Source organism: Crassostrea angulata, chromosome 3 (assembly GCF_025612915.1).
Source record: "Crassostrea angulata isolate pt1a10 chromosome 3, ASM2561291v2, whole genome shotgun sequence".
Classification (NCBI taxonomy): Eukaryota; Metazoa; Mollusca; class Bivalvia; order Ostreida; family Ostreidae; genus Magallana; species Magallana angulata.
The window spans coordinates 48,869,229-48,893,680 of NC_069113.1; the positions used below are offsets into that span (position 1 = coordinate 48,869,229).

The window sequence follows — 24,452 nt, forward strand, 5'->3', positions numbered from 1 at the left end:
ATTTCATATTTTGGAAAGAAAAAAAATAGAATCATGGTTTTGTTAACATCAATTTTGTTTCAAATGTACTTTATCATTCTATAGAAAAGAAACAACATTTGGAGCCATTTAGAACATTTATTTGGGTTACACACCGAGACAATTTAACCAAAATGGACTGGTAGCTGTACAATTCGCCAAATTATATTGATGGTACTGAAATTTTCACTTCGCATGTACAGGTGTATTTCAATTAATTTGAATTTTTGTATTCCCTTTGTTTTATAAACATTTGGGTAGAATATTTCAGACAGCCTAACAATGATCCTTTATCACAGCATATATTTTCATACCATTCACATTCTAACCTTGATCATGCAAAAATTAAAATAAATATTTACAAAAATTATTGTTAAACTGTTGAACCAATTATTCACTGACACTACATTTGATATAGCACACAATAATTTGAGTAAAGTTACCTTCACAAATATGTAACAAAAAAATAAATATATTTTATCAATTTTTTGCAAGCAAAAATTGCAAATATGACTTTTTATGAGGAAATGCGAGCAGCAAGATAGTGCATGCAATACGAGAAGTCACCATCCACCAAATCTCGACTGACCACAGACAACATGTATGTAGCACTGTACTGGAAGCTTTGCCCTTGTGGCTTACCAGATAGCTAAGATTAATTGGTACCATACGCCAGTATTTAAAGAGTTAATTTGATTACAGGGAATGAAATAAAATTAATACACGCATCTCCATAATTCAAAACCTCATTTAACAATACAAAGAACACAAAACGGGTCGTACCGGTATATGGAAAATGATTTTCCCAGCCCTATTTTTCCTTCAAAAGGAAATTGCAGTTGATAAAATAAAGCCAAAACATCAAATGTATTGATGTAATTTTTAAAAATCTGAACTATTGCACAATCTCACTTAATATTTACTGAAGTGAACATGGAGATAAAATACCACCCCTTATCTGGGTGCAGGATTAGATATGCTAAGATCAATGCACAAATGAATCTATTTCTAATCAATTGTCAAATGTTGAAGAGCACGCATAAATATTTCGGTATCATAATGTCAATAACTCGAGAGTCTGTTTCCATTTTACACACTTGTACATTTATATTAATAGATTTTATGATAAAATACAAGTATGTCAAATGCATACAATAACAATTTTGAACAATTAAAATAAATAACCTTGATATTCATTCAATCTTGATTTACAGTACATGTACAATGACAGGCAGAACCTGAGCTGCAACAATTCTTGATCACTGATCAAAAGTCCAATCATATCTCTTTTGACTATCCCTCTGCTCCACAGGAGAGAAATCCAATGAAAACCTTTGTCTCTTGTTGAACTTGTCGGCCTGTGACTTTCGAAGGTTGTTTTGTAGGCTGTTCTGACCCTCTCTGGTCCCCGCTCTGCTGTCTTCCTCCAGCCCCTGGTGATGACTGTCCCAAGAACTGTCATTGGACGAATGTGAAGCACCATCATCACCAGCATTGAGTAGTCTGCTGTGTTCATTGGATAGTGTCCTTTTGTTGGGGAACCTGAATGGATCTTTTGATCTATCTAACTCTTCTATCTGATCAGCACTTTTGCTCTGCTTCCTTTTAGCACCTGATGTGGCAACCTCCTTTTTCCTTCTCTTTTTCATATTGAGTGCATTTGTAAACATGAGTCTTTTCCTGGGAACAGCTTTTTTAGAGTTTTGCTGAAGCCTTCCTTCAGATGATGCCAGAGATCCCATTCTCTCATTTTCCTCTGTGTTCATGATGGAATGAAGACTGCTAGATGTTGATTGATCTCTCCTGTCCTGAACTCGTGGACGACAAACTTCTACAGGCTGTTTGACCTTATAAAAATCACTCCAGCCTCTTTTCTTCAAGCCACTTCCTGGTATTGGAGAACTATCTTCCTCATCATTACTTCTAATTTTTCTCTTAAACAGCCTCAGTCCTTCATCCAGGTTACTGTCTCCTTGTAACATGTTATCTGAAAACTTGTCACACTGGACTTCCTTTTCTTTCTGACTCTGAAGATGCCCCGTTTCATTTTTTGGACTAGAAATTATAAGTCTGTTTTTCTTTCCTTGTTTGGATTGCAAGAAGGATTGAGCATTTTGAGACTTTTCTTGTGTTTTTAGACACATTACATGTTCTGGTAGATTCCTCCTAAATGGTTGCTCTGAGTGCTCTGAGGTAAACTTGATATTATGAGGTGAAATAGAGTTTGAGCAAGTGTAGGATATAGGTGTAGACTCTTTTCTGTTGGAACCCGAAGCACTCTGAGACGCTTGAATGAAAGGTCTGACTTTGGATCCAAAGACAGAATATGACTGGGGTTCTTTGTGGTTGTCATCTCCACTTTTAATCCTTTCATCACAAGATTTGATGTGCCTAGAACCTACCCGATTTGGTTGAGCCTCATGCAGAAATGGCCATGAATTTTTGTTCAATTTTGAAGATGATGTAACATCACTAGAAAATCTGAAATTTCTTGGACTTTGCGGACTAAAATCCGTATCCTCTTTCTTTGAGCTTGTTCTTCCAGTTTCACTGTTAAGTCCCCAAGATCTTGGGTTATTCCTATCCTGCGTTACAGTAGAAAACTGGGAATCAGAAAACCTCCTTCTCTTCATTTCAAAACTGTCTGCACTGTCCACCGATCCTTGGTCCATGCTATCCTCCACCATTTCCTGAACCTCATGGATTTCACGCATCAGTGACTGCAGGTGTCTCTCATCATTACTAATCCTATCCCTGTTATTATCCCTCTGACCACTTGCATTTCCATCTTCTCTTACTTTAACCAGTGACTTGCTGTTTCTCTGTCTCGGATTCTCTGTACTTGTCATCAAATTGTCAAACTGCTCCAAACCCGTCCCAGTTTGTTTTGGGGAAAAAAGTGAACTGATTTTCCTGTCATTCGATACATGGAATGGGGAGATTTTGACTTGTCTTTGTATTTTAGAATCAGAATTTGATTTGTGATCTTTAACATCTGACATGGAATGATATCTTCTAGACATCCCTGGCGACTCTTTTACACGTTTTATTGGTCTCTGGAAATCACCAAGGTTCTCCTCTATTTTAACAGTATCCTTCTGAAGAGGCTTGATTAATTTTACTTTTTGCAGGAGATCTGGCTTAAGCTGGTCTATCTCCAGAGGTGTTGAATTTACTGGAGGTTCCTTACTTGAAGAGGGTTTTGTCACTACAAAAAATAAAGGCAGCAAAAAATGATAAACTGAAGTTTTGAGAGTTTAAAATTATTTATGCAAAAAAAAGGCATAAAAACTTATGTATGCTTGTGTTAACCTCCAAAAGGAGAAAGATAAAAACCTTTAAATTTTCTCCATACCTATCTGATTTTGCTCTGATGGCATTAGAAATGCTACAGGAAGCTCTGAAGCCAAGAAAGGATGCTGTGCAGCTTGCAATGGGGTCAACCTATCAGCTGAAATGTCAAGAGAAATAATAAGACAAATCTTTCATAACTTTAACTAAGCAACACAAAATATGTTGCATAATTTCATCTTCTTTAAATAAAGTACAGTGTTTGCAAGATTACCTGGGTCATATCTCAGCAAACCGGACAGGAAGTCACGGAATAAATAATCCCGACAGCCCAGCTTTTTAAAGAGTACCTCTGAGGCTGTAATTCAAACAAACAGATGTTGACATCATACAAATTGACTAAAACATGCTCAATACAGATATGCTTCAACAAAACAACGGAGGTCCTAGCAGACTGTACTGTTACCAATATCTTTCATTATGTCATGTGTTTGATATATCATACTGTAAACCAACTTTTATTTGCGACAACTTTATTTCGCGATTTACCAGAAATAAACTGGTTTGCAACATGTTATTTTCTCAATCAAGATGCAGATCATCTGAAAATAAAATATTGGAGATATTTAAGAACTGTTTTCGGGTGAGAATTACGATGGTGTGACTGTTGTGAACCTTGCGAATATTTATCGCACATGAATAAAAGTTTGTTTACAGTACAGAGTATTAGAGGATAAAACTCTTCATATTTCAGGTTTGAGTCATGTTCAATATTTGTGGCAACCTTATTCATGCTTTTAAACTGTGGAAAAATATATTTAGATATTTGTTTCAGTTCATTGTAAAAAAGTCCTGTCTCTACCATTTTTCTGTTCACATGCATCAGTGTATCCCTTGAGGTCATCATAGAATTTGCCTTTCTGGAACACGCTTCTGGGGAATGGCCCTAGTAATCTGGTCATCTACAAATACATGAAGCTAATATTCATACATAGAAGCCTCAATTTGTGACAATATAGCCCTCTTTTCGCTTTGATACTTCATCAAATTAAAGCATAATGCCTTACTGTACACAAGTACTTAATTTCACTATACTGTTTTTGAATCAAATCGCACTGAGTATATAAAATAGCGAGCACCAATTTTTTGTTATAATATTATGTAGTTAAAGGCTGTCTGAAAAATAAAAGTGAGATTTTAAAATCCCAGAGGGTGGCTTCTCACGATTTTACACGAATATTAATTCCTTGCACTAAATAAGGAATCTACAGTATTTTTGTTTGTACTGCAACCAATTACAATGTTCAGTATATTTAAGAAATAAAGTACGAGTTTTCGTGAATGTTGCAGAATAACCTCCGAGGTCGAGAAATGTTGTTTTGAAATATAAAAGCCGAGGCGTTAGCCAAGGCTTTTATATTTCAAACAACATTTCGAGACCGAGGAGGTTATCCTGCAACATTCACGATAACAAGAACTTTATTTCTATTCTACTAACAGCCCAGTATTTCTACAGATCGTTTCTTCTATAGAGAGACGATCTAGGTCATTTTGACGGCTGTTCCGTGTAACCCCAACGGTTTTGTTAGTAATGTTTACATGTGTATCGATCAAAGGAATCACATGCAGACGACAGACGTTTTCTTTGGATTTTTAATACTCTTCACTTATTTATAAAATATCTTTGAATCATGTTCCTAATATTTTAAGGGCAATTTAATACGATTATTACTACTACACGTGATATATTTTATGAAAAAACATGCAGTGAAAATGTGTTAGGGAGGTCCTAGGAACAGCCGCATTGATCTCTTAAAAATAAACATTTGAGGCAATACACATCCTTTTGACTGGAACTAACACGTGAAATTGACATGGTTTTAAAAAAAATTACGGTTTGAATTTGTACTTTCATGATCAGTGCGAGACAAATAGGTATTTCTGATCTGATAATTTACTGATGACGTTCGTGGTATATTGGAGAATAATGTCCGCGGCATCTCTTTGATCTCGGCAATAACTGTAGTAGAATTTTAAATTGATGATAGAGACCTTTTTTCAGTGAAAAATTTTGCTAAAGGTTTTATGAATAGTTTGTGGTCTACCACTGTGCATTCCACCTTATATTAAAAATTGTTATTTCAACTTTCAGATAGGTTAGGTTTTGTTGGTTTAGCTGCTGGCATTATACAATTTCAATACACCTGCATCATAGTTAGTTACTTGCTTATTATACTTGGACTATTCTGTTCCATATCTTTTGATGTTAGTATTTATTGTTAGCCTACATCCTATCCTTAAATAGAGATGATGAATTTTAAATACTTGAAACAATGAAGGGTCTGTTTTCAATGAACTTGAAACCTCTTACAACATAAACAACTATTAAGAGCAAAGCTTTTTGCACTATGAATGTGATCTGTAAAAGATTTTGTACTTACAATATTTTTTTCCCCTTGATAAACATCTTACTGGCACTTATTAAGTTCCTTAATCACTCAGCAATGTTCAACAATTCATTTATTCAATATGATGCAGGCCTTGTACACAGTTTTTCCCTGAGAGATATGGCTAGCAATGTTACCTCTTTGATGACAGGGATTTTTGAGGTTCCAGGAAAGAGAGGCATCCCTGAGTACAGCTCTGCCAGGATACATCCCAGGGACCACAGGTCAATCTCCGTCCCAAAGGGAAGTCCAAATAAAACCTAAAAATAGGACAGAACTTATGTATCATTGAGAGACCATGCCCAAGGGTTCCATGTCTTGTAAAGGACCCTTTTAAAAAGGACCAAGTTTAACATCAAATGTAATTGTTCACACTTTACTCATGGTCATTCAAACCTAACAGACAAAGTGGTGAAAATAGGCACTCAAGAAGGATATTTTTAACCTTGACCTTCACTTGTACTTTAATACAAAGGCGTTTAATAGGTACAAGATTGTGCTAAGGGGATGAAAAAATGTGTTTAGGATAAAGATTTTCTACAGAGATTTGCAACAGCTTTAACCCTGAATCCTAGTTCAAGGTCACTACAAACCTTTACCTCCGAGCACTGTGTTTGTGAAGTCGAAGCCAGATATGGTCAATGGAGGGAATGTTTTCTGAGCAAGGATTTTACATGTGTTTTTGGTCTTGGCCTTTGTTCTAGAATATTGGTTCAAAGATACTGCACAGTGTTTAAATAAAACCACTCTAAAGGAGAATGAATTTTATAGCCAATCAGGCTAAGGGGATAAGAAATATTTTGTGGACTTGTGATACTAAAGTGTACGGAACTAGATTCTACAGAGTGGGACCCTAATACTATAGCTCCAACAGCAAAAACTTAAAGGAAGCCAAAGTTAAACCTAATATAAAGTAGACAAATGTAATCAATGATCTATAGGTCTATACTTGTTAATAAACCAAATCTACTCGTTACCTTAGGATAAAGGATAGGATTACCGTACTACATCGTTTAATAATGACTTTCTAAACAGCTGAAATTTATGATTTATCATAAATCACCTGATATATATGCATTCCTATTTAAAATTAAGTCAATTAATTGGCAACAACAAAAAAATCATGATAATGTTGCTAGTTCAATTCATTCGTTGCCCCAAGTTCAATCAATTTGTTTGCTCTGACATAAATGAATATACACTTTGCCCTTCTTTCAAACTGACATATGTTTAAGCACTTTTATATAGATGGTTTGTAATACACCTACTTGTATGATATCATCCAAAGTAATTTGTTTAGGAACATTTTTAAAGTTTATTTTTATGTATTAGAGAACTTTTCAGTGTTTAGAGTGATTATTGCTATTGGACCAAAAGGCACTCAAAGGCTCAAACTATACATGTCGTATTGTTTTTGTAAAAACTCAAATAGGGTAAATAAAATAAACAGTGCCCTTATGCTAATCAGATTTAAATGAAAGGTTGATAACAATTTCAGATTTCTTAATTCTTAATATATTTAATATAATTGGTTCAAATTGAAACATTTGTGCTAATATGGAAAATAACTGCTCTGCAGCATTCAATTGTCTTTAACAAATATTATCTGAGGACTACTTGTTTCATTTCGCTTTTCAAAGACAGAAAATTTAACCTTAATCATTTGTGAAATGACCAGTGCATATTATGATTAAACAGACACAAATGAGGGTTAAAACTGGAACAATTAAGCATGAAACACTCCTTCAGACAAATGACATGGAGATTGTTGAAAAATTTGGAAAGAATGAAGTTCTAAGTGCAATCAGAGATAAATACACCACAATTTAATTTTTATAATCCAACAAAATATGGATTCACAAAAACATCAAATACCTTTGCACAGTGTTTCTACACGTTAATGATCAATTTCAGACCTTGAATTCGGCAATGTCACATCAAAGTAGTTTGATCTATTTACAGTGAATTTCAAATTCATGAGATTTCTTTTCCTCATCAGTAATTATTAGCTAGTCAATATCATGATGAACTTAGGAACCCCTCAGAGTAATGAAGTGTTGATTAAACAACCTTCATGCACAATATCAAATAATTTGCAAGCTTGAGACACAATAATTACAAAAATTGATCTTTTGAATTACATCAGGGGAATCCAGTGGGCATCAATTACTGGCCGACTTCTGTAATTCCCAACAAATGGGTTAAATTTCACGAGATCAAAATAATGAAATCATTTTGAAAATGTTCCTAATGACAGAAAAATCTGCTCTACAGCTCCAATTTTGCGTTTAATCAATCATATCTTAATTTTGTAGTCAAATGTAACGTAACAATCCATTGTGCGTCAATAAAAGAGAAACCCGCGCTGGACAGATTAATGGAGAAAATTGCAGCTAACTTCCTGTTGCTGAGTTTAAGAGTGATGGATGACCTAATGGTGTCATCGTCACGGTGATTAGGGGAGGAAACTCTGTGCGAGTGTGGCATTGTTTTTTTGGTTGGCATTACTAATTATCTGAAATTTACAGTTAATTTCTAGAGAGTTCAGACTCAGTCAGAGGGCTAGAATTTCTCCCCCAAAAGGGAACACATTCTTTCAAAAAATCTGTCTGCGGTGTTAAATGTTTGATAAAATTAGATTGATGAATGGAGAACCTGTGACAATCAATGAAAATTTGATACAGTCAGAAACAACCAAGAACAAGTGTTTGCGGGTCTGCAAACATTCTGACTTCACTGTGATCAAAATACATTACAATAAAATATGACTACAATGTACTTAGTTTCTTGCTTTTTGGTGTGAACTGTGTGCATATACTCAAGTGTCAGTATTAAAAAATGCACAACTCTGCTTAAGGTGGAATAACACATCGTCATAAAATGGCTGACCTCTGATCGAAGCGACATTTTCTTATATTAAAAGGATTTTATCGTCAGCAACATATAACTTACTTCCTAACCGAGTGGATAAAGTGTCATGCTTGTGATCCGTACATACCGAATTCGCAGGGACTTTTTGTTGTTACTGAATTGATTTTTTTAGATATTCATTTTTTATCACCAATTTGCAAATTTTTCGCTTATTTGACATATGAATAGTTTAATTATCATTATATCTTTCATAACCAAATAATTTACAGTTAATTTGAATGACTTTTTCCAGGTGTGTTATTCCACCTTAAATTATTTGAAGCCTAAAATGCTTTGAAAGAACTGAATCATTCTTTAATAAAAGTGAAAATTGAAGAATAAAATAGAAAACAAGAGATGTTTCTGAATAACTTATGCCCCCCTTCCTTGGAAACATCCACAAAGAAAATGAATGTGAACTGCAAATATTTGGAATTTTTCTACGTCCAAGGGCCATGACTCTGTCAAAGATTGCTCGATCGTACCCAATATCAAACTTGACCTAGATATTATCATGATAAACATGTACCTATACCAAATTTCATTTCAATATGTTCATCCTCTACGAAGAAAATGAGCAGAGACTGCAAATAACTGGAATTTTTCAACGTCCAAGGGCCATAACTCTGTCGAAAATTGCTCTATTGTACCTATTGAACTTGACCTTGATATTATCATGATAAGCCTGTATACCAAATGTCATTTCAATATGTTCATCCTCTGCAAAGAAAATGAAGGGAAACTGTAGGTGGACCGACAGACAGGCAACAAAGCAATATGCCCTCCCTTCTTCGGAGGGGGGCATAATAATCTCAAAGTTGTTCATAGATATATAATGCATAGATCCATTATTTTAGTTTTTTGCTAAAATACAGAAAATCTTGAAAAAGAGGTCAATTATTGGATGGTAAAAAACTGCACAACATGATCCAAGCTTGATTTTTGTGGAGACTTAACGAAAATTAGGATTGTTTTTTCATTTAAAAAGTTTTTTAAAAAGTTGCTGCAGACAATGAGTAATTCATTTCAGATTCCTCACTCTTGTAACAGTGGAGTAAGGATGAGATCATGCATCATATTAATGAAGAATTGTCAATAGCTCAAACTGGTAATTCAATTGTGTATTCTTGGCTGTCAAATTATCAGGGGCACATGTCATCTCATTCAAATTACTTTATCAAAGCAATCTAGAAATCCCCATCGCCTCCAGTTAGTTTCCAAAGATTCGGCCCTATTGCATGTCAACTTCCATTTTAAAGACAGAAACCGTTAGTTTGTTCCCAGAGTCGAATCTGTAATTTTTTTCTCCTCTATAAACTGTTCATTATCAATCATTTTAAACAGATAAAACAATCCCATTAATGCTTTAATGACCAAATCCCTGTCTCCAGAGACCTAGAAATGAAAATGGCTTCTGCTGATAAAAATTCTTTGGGCCCCACGTCCAGGATATGTTGTCACCCATAATGATGAATAGCCGTCAGATTAAGTCATAGAAATCTGTTTCTTGTAAAACATGTTCCAGGAAATTATTTCAATTTGGCTGAATCCTTTTAAAGCCAGTGTCTCCCTTGTGGGATATGAGCAATGAGAAGAAATCTGTGGTTGCCCTTAAGAATTCATTTTCCCTCTCAATCATAGAGGTACATTTAAATTTTCTATGAAATCTGTTTCTGTGTCGTCAGAAATGGCCAATCATAATCTGATTATCAGGACAAACAGTATGGACATGTTTTTAAAGGAATTTGATGGAATGATAATTCAATAGCAAACTTGGTCATTGCTCATGAATAAACATGGAAACAGTGAAAATTGTACAGGATTGATGGAACTAGCTCCGACTGACAAGAAGAAATGATTTTCATTATCTTGATCTTTGTTCCGACGACTTCATTAATCAGCTGGTGTCAAATTCCCCACCTTTATTAATCAAGAATAATGGATGTTTCAAGAGCATGTTTGTATTCAATTAAAAGATTTAAACTTTCCGATAGTGTAGATTAGACCCACCATAGCAATTGAGCTTTGTACAGATTTTTTAATTCAAATATTTCATTCATTTCCTTATTTCTGTGAAAGACCAAAAAAATACACTTTTTACAATTAAGATTTTTTTAAAACTCTATTTTAATAGACAAACTCATTTAATTTGCACTATTTGATATTGTTTCACTGAAAAAACTTACTAAAAATGAAACATACCAAAATAAGTTTTTTCTACTGCAACTGTAGGCATTTGACATATATTTATACCAGATTTTCTTCTTCTTTTTTTGTATATCTTTTTGATTTTAGTTATACTTCAATTCATTTTTACATCGATAATAATGCTACAACTAAATCCTTACCTCTGGGGCTCTGTAGAGTAATGTTTGAAGTTCAAAGTCCTTGAAGTATAGCGCTACCTCTTTAAACCTGTTATGAATGGCATTTCCAAAATCTATTACAGTCACTGACCCAACATCCGATTCTGCAAAGATATAAAAGTTTGATATGCAACGAAGCCTGTATACTTATGTGTGCAAATCATTCAAAGTTTTGAAGCATTGAAAATATTTCAAATCAAATCACATCAATGTTTTAAAGCATTGGAAATATTTGTTGAAAATATGTAAATATACTTCCAATGGGTCTAGAACATATAAAATTGTTATATTCAGTAGCATATTCTCACTATATAATTCTATATAGACGAGTTGTCAATAATTGTAATATAAGGTCGTCCGAAAAATATTGACAGGTCAATATTTTTTTAATATTGACTGGTTAGGAAAATATTCCCTCTATTTCAATTAATATTTTTTGAAAATATTTAAATATACTCCCAATGGGTCTAGAACATATGAAAGTACATGTATTCCTATTAGTCTTATTTTGATAATATTCTAGTATAACCTTGATCTGATAATTTGACTTGAAGGCTTGAACCAATTACACACATTTGAAAGATTATATAGATTACTTTTAAAGTTCATATGTGAATATGAGGTTCACAATTTGCAGTTTCAATGTTTAGCTACAAGCCAAATGTTCAAGACAAAATGACAATTAAAGAAACAAAAGAACTTTACATAATATTTTAATGGAAATTTTTTTTATGAATTCCCTCTAGAAAGAAATCTAATTCCGAATATCTCCGATTAACTCAATAACTTTTCCTTGATATTTCAAATTCTACCTCTTTTAAATAATAAATTTTAAATTAAAAACTCCTACATGTAAAACATCAACCAAAAGTTAAAAACAGCAATCTTTATTTCTGGCAAAACTGAAAATAGGGAAAGTTTATGAGTCTTTTCTAGAATAACAATAAAACATTAATATAAAAATTTTCTGAACACCTCCAATTCATATTATAACTTTTACTTATTTCAAATTTTACTTTTCATTAATAAATTTTTTTTTTAAAATTAACCAGAAATTGTAATAGAAATCTTCATTCCTTGCTAAACTGAAAATATGAAATGATTAACTAGTGAAATCTTTTTGGAATGCCAAAAAAAGAAAATTAATGAACAAAAAAATACCAGTCAGGAAACAGTTTACCAGCATGGTACCCATGCGAAGCTGACACTAGTTAACTGAATCTTAATTACAAAGCTATTGCACTAGGAAATTAAAACTCGTAATATCGGGCCATTTTGTTTTCATTTTATGACTTGCAAGCTCACATCTCATTTTTCACCTCAATAGCTAATGAGTCAAGAAACTCGAGAAAGAATAAAAATTCCAACTCAGGACATAAATGTTTAGGAAATGCTATCAAATGATGACAATTGACAATTAGATTTCCATTATCGGGGAAAGTAAAGCCGACAGAAAATTACACGATTTCCTCCTCATCAGAAAATGACGATGATGGAATAAATCGTACCCAGCACCTGTAATCAGATATAGCCAACATCTCTCCCCATTTTCAGATTTTTCTAAATGCCCAATAAATCTCCTGAAACAGTTATGGGTTGGTCTGGTTCTTTATTGATCAGCACAAAAGAGATCATATCAAAATCTCATTGTAGACTTTTATTGACAAAATAATCTTTTTGTGCCTCATAAAATGCCTGAATGGCCCCCTCCCCTCTGTTACTGTGTATTGCATTTATTAGGTGTCTTTTCATTATGAGCAGTTATTCTCTCCACTTTTTATAACTAATGTTAAAAGTTTCGGATTACACACAATGAGTAGGCCTGATAAAAATGGCTTTTTATGGAGATTTTGCCTTCCAGAGAAGTAAATTAAGCTGAATTAACCGCGCGGTTTTGAGATAAATGGCACCCAACTGTGTCTTTTTAGATGTTCCAACGGAGGAGAAACTTGGGCCAAAACTTCAAACCTGTCAAAAAAAGATGTTTTTATGGAGAACTCTTTGAACACTCGCGTGCTTTTTTCCGGCCATATTAATTCTAAATGGATGAAAGCTTCTTAAGTCGAACATCTAGCCAACAATAAATATTGGCTAATGATGTAAAATTGGATAATAGATCGGGGACTTGATTAAATCCACAAGGGCTGCAGTGAGGAGAAGGATTACGACATCAGGAACACTTCAATGCTTGCAACTTTAATCAAGCTATCATCCCATTCAATCGCTATGGTGACAATTTCACCATTATTAACAATCAGAAATAAAGCAGTGAAGGTCATTAGCCTCTCCAAATTGAACACTTCATATCATATTTCAGTTGAAAATCCAAGATCTTAACTATCTTCTTACTACACTTAATAATAAATAGAATATAATCTAAGCACCATGGACCTAACAATCAATGGCCATTTATTTAAGTAACTAATTGGCTTTATAAACTACTCAAGTGTTATTAACAAATACACATATTTATATATTGGGAGCCACTTAAAAAATCTTCACTTCTCAAATTAAAGAGGAAACAGATTGTATTATGCAGCTAGAGTCACTGAATCCTAACTTTAAGGAGGTTAGCTTGATTGTTGTGTTTATTTCATTCCTACCCCTGCGAATGTTATTGTCATTTTAAATTTTTTTTAGACCACATGGTTTTATTTTACCCTTTCAGTTTCGCAATAAAATCATGCCTCGTGTTTATAGTCTATTTCATAGAATCTAGGTATTTGTTATCAAATAAAAAATCTAGAGGTTTATTGATTTTAAACTTTATCTTCATTAATTGTTGGATAAAATGTGTTCTAGAATAAATGTGACAATACAAAAAAAATTGTTTTTGTCTGCTGTTGCAACAATTATCAAGCTTTAGAAGAGACCCCATGTAGGATTAATTTTCGATCCACACCTGACCTAGTAATAGCATCAATAGTGAAACAGACTGTACTATTTTATGCGGAATATTCCTTGAAAATGGCTCAATATACTAGTTTTTATGCAAAACAGACATCCATTATTTTTCTACAAACATGGTATTGCACACCATAAGCATCAAACATGGCTATGATTTTATTAAGCAACCCAATGTTTACATGTTCATCCATTCTACACGTGGTTGAACACGAACAATAACTCTGTTCTGAATTTTATCAATTAATATAAATAACCGATAGATGGTGAAATAAGACATACATCTTAAAAGATTTTCATGTTTTAACTTAAATTAAAGTAAGATATGATATGAAAAACGACCAGTACATACGTATTTTTGAGAATATTATCCGAACACTTATATTTCCTCACAAAATTTCACAGGAACTTAAACAAATCTCGGGGAAGTCTCGTGAACTTTTATTCGAGCACCTCTGGATTTATTACATACTTAGCAACGATAAAGAAAACATTCCGAACACATTCGCTGGGGTGATTCTTTGTGACAACAACTCCATGTCCATCACAACATCACTCTATTTATGATGTAGGTAATACATATAATAAGAAGTTATCTTTTTTTTATTCTTTAAAGATTTCCAGGATGAATGAATGAATGTTTATTTCTCTCAAACCATATCAATGGTACATGAGGTACAAAAAACAAAAATATCTACAAATGTACAAATGCAGGGTCAAGTTAGGAAGAGTACAGAGTTAAATGAAACGAGCTAATATTTTTTTTAACAAATATGGACAATTTTTTTAATGAATCAATGTCATTGGTATTCATAAGGTTCCCAAACTTAAAAGTATTAACATTTGTTGAATATTTTTCTTCAATTAATTTGTTGTGGAATAAAGAAAATACCTGGCATTCCATAACATGGTGGTATTCGTCACCCAAAGTGTTTTCATTACATAATGAACAAATTCTATGACATCTTCTATGTTATTCCATCTTCCAGTTTCAATAGGTAATTTATGATTGCAGGTTCTAAATTTTGTAAATATGAATCTTAAATCATTTGGAAATTTCGTAAGATAAATTTCCTGTCCAAAGCTTTCCTTAAAGATTCTGTAATTCAAACATTTGGGTGAAGTTTCTACACTCCCGTACCAATCTTGTAAAAACTGACTTATGAGTGTCTCTTTAACAATAGATTTTAGCCATTTGATACTAGGAAAACTTTGATTAATCCAGACAAAGGAAAGACCACATTAGTTAAGAATATCTCTAACATATTTCAACCATGGGTGCATAAACAAACCCTTAGAAAAACATTTATAAAAATAGCGATACATTATATGCGTAAGTTTACAATCATGCGCCTCTAAAAGTTTAGCCCAGTGAGTTATTATCCGTACCTTGATAAAAATAATCAAAGGGTATCGTCCAGTTTCCCCATAAACCATAAATTTGGACTTAATATGCAGTACAAATTTCAAAAATTTTAAATGAACTTTCTCTAAAATATCTGTGTTTTCGTAGCCCCACACTTCACAACCATAAAATAAGATTGGGCTAATAACACTATTAAACAGATCAAATTGACAGTCGATTGGTAAATCAAAATATCTTATTTTTCTAAATACTCCATACAAAGCTTTTGAAGCTTGCTCAGTTAAATATTTTTTCGTACTTTTAAAAGATCTTCTACGAGACATAAAAACACCAAGATATTTAAATTCATTCACAATTTCAAGAGGTACATCTCTGTATAAAAAAATTCTTTTTGTAACACGACCTTTGGAAATACTAATATTTTAGTCTTTTCAATGTTTACATGAAGTTTCCACAGATCACAATATTCAGAAAAAAAGTTCAGTGATTTTTGTAAATCGTCTGGGTTCTCAGAAAATTTAACCGCGTCATCAGCGTAAAAAAGGATAAAAAGTTTTATCATGGTATACATCTCAGTTCCCAGTTTCTCGCTGAGGCTAGTAACTCCTTTAATACCATTTTGTACAAGGTACTTTTCTAAATTGTTAATATACAAAGAAAAAAGAAATGGTGATAAATTTCCACCTTGTCTAACCCCCATGTTACACATAAAAAATTCTGAAGAGACTGGCCAGTGGGTGCATGGTCAATTATTGGTCCGATCAATTTTAAAATTAATTAATTGACACCATGACAGGGTAACCTTCACATGCATTGTTCAATAAATAATCTAATTCCATAGTTCATTAAAATTTTCTTTATATGTTATAGGGTAGGAAAAAAAAATATGAAAGTGCAGCTAGTACCCTGTCTCATTAATTTGATTTTTTCATATTATCATGAGGAACAAACGGAGTTTGCAATTTTCAATAATGAAATTTATTAATAAACATATATAATTATGCTCACATACACACAATGTTCGATAATTAGGAAAGATGAAGTTAATTGCAACTTAACACAGCATTGATATTGAATTAAGCTCACATATGTACAATATTAATTATGAAAGATGAACTTAATTACAACCTAAAACAGCATTCGGATGGATAATGTTATGTACTATGCAATGGTATGTGGTAAACATATTTATAGACTGAAGTATTTACCATATTCTTCAAAGTAAATTTGAGTTATCACAAAATCTACAGTATGGAAATATTTTAACCATATAATTGATGTGAAGAAGATATAATTTCAATTTTTTGATGATTTATGGTTAATAAAATAATTAGGAATTTGTGCCACCTTGGCCCGTCACTCAACCATAACATAGAATGATAAATTTACAGTTTTCATCTGTCCATGTTATTTGTTAAATTGTGGGTTGCTTATATAACTTTTTTAATTCACATCCAATGATTCCTAGTCCCAGAGATAGTGAGAAAAAGAAAGAGAGAGTTCAACCCTCTCCCCCTTTTCCCCCTTAATTTTACAAAAACTTTTCTAATGGAAATTTATTAGTATATACAGAAAATGTAAAGATTTTACAATAAAAAAAGAATTGTGGCAAAAAAATTAAGGAATATCACAAAATATTGAGTAAAGTCAAAGGATGAAAAGGAAATAGACTTGCTGAAAAGTCGCATGAACTGATATCACATCAAAACTTTGGGAGACTTTGATATGACCTGTACCACTAATTAAGTACAAAATGATGTACCAAGAGAACATAATGCCAAAGCACTGCAGTATTAAAATCTGGGACTCAGGAAAATATTTACAGAACAAAGATGTGACAGAATCACAGTGAAATAGAGTAGGTCAGGGTCATATAGGTTCATTTTTATCCACTAAGTATTTTCTCCTTTATTTCTAATTTTTGTTCAGTTCTAGTTATAGTATTTTAGAGCATTTGCCCAATATAAGCAGTCCTAGTACATGTATGTACTATATTACAACTGTACCTTTTCTGCAGAATGCTATTTTTTGCTTAATTTTAAGGCACCACACCAAGTATTTGCTTTAACCAACTGCTGCACATCATATGTGTGCATTGACTATTTTATGTAAACCTTTTTTTAAACCTCTGGGCCCAAAATTGAAAAATAGATCATTTTTAAAAAATCTTTTTATGCTGTAGTGACACAAAAATAGGTTCAACATCTTTCTTATAATGCTTTTTCATCTTATTTTGGCAATGCCTGCAACCCCTTACGGAAAACCAACTTTTATTCGCAAGCAAGAAATTTTTGCAAGATTCGCAAGAGCCAAGTCATCGTGAAGATATCTCTCTGAGAACAAGCAATAAGCGCAACAGGTCAGGAGATGTAAATTTACACTCAGGGTTATTGAGATGTAACTTTACATTAGGGTTTGGAGTATAGGCAAAGAGTAACAAACTTAACAAACTTTATATTGAGGTGAGGATTATCTAAACATTAAATGGCTTTTTAGTTGTTCAGTTGACAAGTTTCACATACTTGGTAATACAGAAGAAATACATTGTTATTTTCTTTTGTGAAAAAAAAAACAATGGATATATACTTTAGAAACAGTAATTATATTGTACTGCAAGCTGTACAAACACAGCATGTAGTTTATATGTAGATACCTGATTTTAATAGAATGTTCTCTGGTTTAAGGTCAGCATGGATGATGTTTTGTTGCTGGAGAAATCCAAGCGTAGTTAAAACTCTCAGAGTCACTTTCTTTATATTGGGAATTAACTGCATAAGAAGGTTAACAGTGACAAAATAACATATAAGATAGAATTGAGAAGTATTCAAATAATTTCACAACAGAAAGTAATGCATCCTTACATAAACCCAATATATATGTTTCTATGATTGTGATGAATGAGAAAAAAAATACCATAATATCAATTATTGTTAGCCAACTTCTAAATTGTCCTATTCTTCAGATTAAACATCGTCTACCAGTTAACCTTTAACAGAACAATTCAAACACAGAAACTGTCTAAGCTTTACCCGGTGCCTGTTGATGATTGATACAGACTAGCCAGGCTGTTAACTTTAAATGGAACATTAATTCACTGACAAAGCTGTGTACTTTACTGACACAGACTTACACACTGACAAAGCTGTGTATTTTACTTTACTGACACAGACTAACACACTGACAAAGCTGTGTACTTTACTGACACAGACTTACACACTGACAAAGCGTAATGTGTACTTCACCTGGTCCCTGTTAAAGCCCTGAAACACCCGGGTCAAAGGAGCAGGTACCAGTGGCTCAAACACCAGGCAGAAGTGATCATCCAGCTCAAAGATATTCTACAAAGGCAGAAGGAAAAATCATACCATGTAGAAAACTCTTCTGATAAAGTCACATAATCAAGTTAATAATGGTAATGACTGAACCAGCTGACCCACATACCAGTAACTGGACCACTCGAGAGGCCTTGTGGGGGTCCGCCACATTGAGGGACCACAGGAAGTGGATCTCCTGATAGGCCAGGTGGCCCCAGGTCTTGTGGAGAACCTTAATTACTACCAGAGAGTCCGAGTTAAACTCATCCTAAGAAAAGAAATTTTGATTTATTTTTTCAACATTCACCTAATTAAAAAGAACTCCATGGGGTGTAACAACCATGCAAAAGCTAAATAATGGCAGACAATTCAACAGTTTTTAAAATGGTAAAAATAAACTTGTGATTGGTATAGATAATACATGTTCCTTTACACGGCTTATAATTTGTGTATTATGTGTTTATCCCTTTTATCAATGTTATAAAATCTGTACGTTTCATTTATATGAGTGTGCTAAAATTTGTGGAACTCTTCATTGTGTCATGTCTTTCGTGAAGGTAACAACATGAACATCAGTGACTACTCTATACAGGGAAATATTCACTCCCATTTTATTTTTGCCCCTTTCGCCCTCATTATCAAAGGGCGAAATCATAACTGGGCGAATTCCAATGTCTTCAATTATTTCTCTTTAGACACACCTATGTCTGGGCGAATTCAAGATGGGGCTAAACTGTTTGCAAGGGAAGAGGGCGAAAAAAATATGGGGCAAAAATAACCCTGTATACAGTATCTTTCCGACTTTGTAAGTACACAATAGAGAAAGTTTAATAATAATCGAATTCATAATCGTATATTTTGTTTATTCTAAGCTAAAACCTCTAAATTCTTACTTTTTTTCATTATTTTTAAAACGAAAACTTTTAATGTCATTGAGTTTATATTTGTCTTTGATTTGTTTGTTGTACTCTTAACCTTTCTGTCATCTGAACATGAAATAAACAATGGCAGAGGCATCATTATACATGTCTCTGAGTTTACCCTTATCCTTGTTATCTTAATCTAATTTTGAAAATCTATGAAATGAAGGTGTAGATATAAATTCCAGTGTTTGCAGAAAATACCACTGAAACTTGACATAAAAAATAACAAAAAATTATTATATGGCTATTGGGTAGGAATCACCCCCCCCCCCCCACCCCTCCAAGCACTTGCCCAACTACCCACCTGCTGCATCTGGACATCAAAAAAACATGTACATTTGTTTAAAGATGGAAAGCTAATCTCTGCCCTTTTTAATAAAATATTTGTTCAATGAAAAAATTAGCATCATGAATTTCACAGTTTAAATTGATGTCCTTTATTATATATAGATTATCACATGGCTTTTTTGTATGGCTGCCTCCTTAACCTGAGGACATTTTGTAACAGTCTGAGAGCCTCTAATAAAATTAATGTATCAACAGGTTTATTTAGTGCATTTTATTATTGTTCAGCTTCAGTTAGATCCAAACTTGTGATCAATGTTAACATTTTTATAAATAATTAGTCTAGAAATGAAAATTAATCATTACCATCAGAACAAAATGAATAGATATGATGAATTATATATACACCAACCATCACCTGGTGGTAAATGAAATTTGATAATTCATTATTTCATTGTTACTCATCAGTAATCAATAATGATGTTCTAGTTTTAAACCTTAGCAAAGATCTGTACGGAGGACTGCCCATGGGTCCGAGCCGACACTTTACCCAGCACCCGGTAACGAGAGGCCAGCAAGCTGTTCTTCTCTGGTACAAAGTGCCCATTGATGTCAGTAAAGCGTCCATATTCTATGATAAAAAAAAGAAAAAGTTAAAAGATAACGAGTTTACCCTAAGATTCCTCAATTGTCTGAATTAAGACCTACAGTAGGTATGGTACATTCTTAATAATTCTTGTCAGAAGACCTTAAAGATATTAGAACATGAAATTAATACTTCAAGGATTAAGATTATTCAGGCTGTCATTGGTAAAAGAAACAAAGGTCAAAATCTCTGAAAGCGCATCATGTGTCGCTTTTTTTAACAAATATTTCATCAATTATTTCATTCAACATTTTCAACATGTATCTTCATTCAATATCTATGCTGACTTTGTTTTCCATAAGTCTAAATGAATTATTAACATCCGACCCAAAAAATAACCTAATACACAATAAGAACAAAGCGCTTGGTGAATACAATATTTACATTTTCTCACACTCATTGACATTTCGCGGATATTACCGTCCTCACAATTGCTATATTTGCTCAAAATAGTATTACATAAATATCTCATGATTTGAAAGGAAGATGACTTCATGAGTGAATCATCACTGTACTCTACAAAAAAAAACTGAAAAACATATCAAACTAGAAAGATGTATCGAAATACTAACAATGGCGGAAGTAGTATCATCTTAATCAGGAAATCACCTTGACCCTATACCAGATGTTTTGAAAACAAAATAAAACAGTTACACCCTAATACCATGAGTGGATTCAAAGTTCAGGAATACTTTCAAAATTGAGTGCATTCATACAAGGGTGTGAAAATTAGTTCATGTTTAACTTTTATGTTAAACTCTTAGGTACACATTTCCAATGCAGACTTTTATTTGGTAGATCTTGTCCACAAAAGGTCAATTTAAGGGAAAGCTGCTGTTACAAAAAATGCAAGAAATTTCACACCAGCTGATTTAATTACATTTTCAATCACAGTTCTATTCCATGTACTCAGAATTCATCTTCATATCAAAGTGCTTCTACAATTTTACATGTACCAGGTATATTGTGTTTCATGTGTATAGCATTTTTTTTTCTTTCTCACTTTGGTACGTCGAACAGAAATCATTTAATTATAAATTGTTTAATAATGGCTATAAGGATTTTCAAACACAAGTACACACTATATAGCTCACATCTCATGATCAAACCTTGCGACACATTCCAACTGATGATTCAATGCAATCCAGTTTATAATTGTACAGTACCAGCATCACACTAACCATATAGAGGCAGGACTGAGGCATCATGGGAGTTTATTTTGGTGAAGAGTTTTTTCAGGCCTCCGGTGACGTAAGCAGAGAAATGAACCTGAGGTGGGTCCAGGTGTACCAGTTTGTCATGAGGCCTGTATAATGAAGACAAAAACTTAGTCTTTATCCTTTCCGATTCTTAAACAAATATATCTCCTTCATAATATATCACAGAAAATCACAAACATTTTAGTTTTTTTTATTGCAATTAATTCTATACAAAAAATCAAAATTTTGTGTAATTTAAAAATAATAATAGTAAAAAAAAAATTCTCAATTTGATAAGTTTACAAATTACATGCAACATACAATGTAGTGAAATACAGTCTTTTGCCACAGGTGGTCAATGACTGCATCCCCCTATCAAAAAATTGAAAGCCCAAACACTGCTCTGATGTTTAAATATCATATAAGAGTGTACATTATATTACTGCAAGTTGTTTACTTCTGTCACAGTAACATTAACAGAAAAGCAAATATTCTCTTTAAAACATGATAAAAATGAGATATTTCGACTTCGATAATATCACTCTGTGCTTATTTGATCTATATGCAGATACAGTCAAGACTGTCTTATGTGACCATCTGGAAAGGGACATATAAAAACAGTCACATAAGCCAGGGAGTTACATAACACAGATCATAATAACTAAGTTGCTTCAAATGAAGTCAGAAATATCTGACCTTTTTTTGGTCTTTTCAATGATTTTTTATTTTACATGCCAGGAAAACATGAGAACTGGCACCATTACAAAAATAGGAAATTTGCAAGATATATTGGACTATTTAAAATGAAACATAAATAATACAAAAAAACACTTATGGCCCCCTCCTTTTGAAACATCTGTGAAAAAAATGAATGGAAACTGAAAATAATTGAAACATCTGCAAAGCAATAAACGGAAACTGCAAATAATTGGAATTTTTCTAAGTTCAAGGAGCATAACTCTCTATTAATTTTGCTTGTTCAAACTCAATATAAAACTTGACCTAGATATTATCATGATAAACTTGTATACCAAATTTCATTTCAATATCTTCATCCTCTGCAAAGAAAATGAGTGGAAACGGCAAATAATTCAAATTTTTCTACATCCAATGGGCATAGCTCTGTATAAACTTGCTCGATCGAACCCAATATGGAACTTAACCAAGATATTATCATGATTAACCTGCATACCAAAGTTCTATTCAAAATGTTCATCCTCTGTGAAGAAAATGAGCGGAAACTGCAAATAATTAGAATTTTTCTGCATCCAAGAGGCATATACCTCTGTCGAAATTGCTCAATCAAACCCAATATCGAACTTGACCTAGATATTATCATGATAAACCTGTATACCAAATTTCATTTCAATATCTTCATCCTCTGCGAAGAATTTACGGACTGTTGGTGGACTGACCACCCAATCGACATATTGCAGCAAAGCAATACGCCCTCCCTTCTTCGAAGGGGGCATTAAAAAAGAGAAATGTATAAAAGCTTGAAATTATTATATCCCATATAGTGAAGTCATCTTATGATATCCCAGGTTTTTCTTTTTATATTGCATTAAGATAGATAACAACAACCTGTTACAAACATGTAGACTTCTCTGTTTGCATAAGAAACTTTCATATGATGATTTTTGGGGGCAGTCTAATCCTGTTCAGGTATTCTGAGGTTGGCACATTTGTTCTTAGATTTACTCTTTCACAGCTCTGAGATACAAATGCAGAGATTAATTATAAAAAAAAAACGGTAAATGTATTGTAATAGTGACATATTATAAAAGAATGAAACTACTGGTTTGTACAGATATAGTCAAATCTAAAGTCTCAATGCCCAACATATAGATTAAAACTGTGATGTTCAGACCAGTCCAAATAATAAGGCCAAATAGCTCAGTTGTTAGAGGACCTAACAAGAGATCCATGGTTCGAAACCCAGTCTAGTCCACAATTATTTCTCCCATCAGGTATCCATTACATTTGGTGCCATGCAAACCTCTGGAACTGACGGTTAACTCCTGCCAGGGAAAAGAGCCTGGGGATGTTGATCTCCAAAGTCAAACACCATTTAAGTAGAAATTCAGTGAGCCAGACCCCAGGTTCAAACAAGTTCTTGTCTGTAATTCTTTCTCCCATCCCATTACACACCATTAGAATATTTTGTGAATTACATATTTATACTATTATTACTATAAAAATAAATTGGCTTCAATGGTTTAATCCAAGCAACATGTGAAGCAAAATAAAGCAACTGAACTATGCATTGATAAACTTTATATAAACAAAAGGTTTCAATCATTTCTCTAATGATTGAGTTTATCAGAGTAAAGAAGGTAAAGAGGAAATTCGAAATGCTAGTTTCTCATTCAAAATAAATGCTTAGCCTTATATCAAAAAATGCACACCGTATGTTTTTGGCCTGAAATTTAGAATTCATCACGATTCCATTTTCTCACGAATAGAGGTATTCAAATTCCTCCTAATTCACAGCGGTACTGATCAATCAGTCATTGAGACTCATTGTTGACATTTAGATGTACCCGCCATTTCTCATTCACTTCTCGTATGTTCACGCCAAATACGAGAATTCCTAGTTAGAACCAAGCCCCGCCTCTTCCTGTCTATCACGCGTTTCCTCTTCCCACGGAGGTGAACCAAATAAACGGCAGGCTTTTATTGGCTCTTAAGGTATTGTGAGGATACCCTCGCCTACAGTTTAACTCTGTGAAAATGGGCGGTCACTCGCGAGATGCGCTCTGGACAAGTCCAGACCTGTCGTA

General features: G+C 33.3%; 1 protein-coding gene across 2 annotated transcripts; it reads right to left on the minus strand.

Annotated features, from left to right (window-relative positions):
- Positions 1 to 103: 103 nt before the first annotated feature.
- Positions 104 to 24,257, minus strand: LOC128178997 (uncharacterized). 2 transcript variants are annotated; one of them, XM_052846453.1, is made up of 12 exons: positions 24,078 to 24,257; positions 21,652 to 21,776; positions 20,322 to 20,455; positions 18,744 to 18,884; positions 18,545 to 18,640; positions 17,956 to 18,070; positions 11,015 to 11,136; positions 5,894 to 6,016; positions 4,172 to 4,271; positions 3,584 to 3,667; positions 3,374 to 3,469; positions 104 to 3,226 (listed from the first exon to the last, which is right to left on the minus strand). In XM_052846453.1, exons 1-12 carry the CDS (start codon positions 24,107 to 24,109, stop codon positions 1,278 to 1,280), a joined length of 3,117 nt encoding a protein of 1,038 aa, XP_052702413.1. In that variant the 5' UTR covers positions 24,110 to 24,257; the 3' UTR covers positions 104 to 1,277. The 2 variants fall into 2 exon arrangements, with proteins under 2 accessions (XP_052702413.1, XP_052702414.1); XM_052846454.1 differs by lacking the exons at positions 18,545 to 18,640; positions 18,744 to 18,884; positions 20,322 to 20,455; positions 21,652 to 21,776; positions 24,078 to 24,257 and adding an exon at positions 18,216 to 18,524.
- Positions 24,258 to 24,452: the final 195 nt, after the last annotated feature.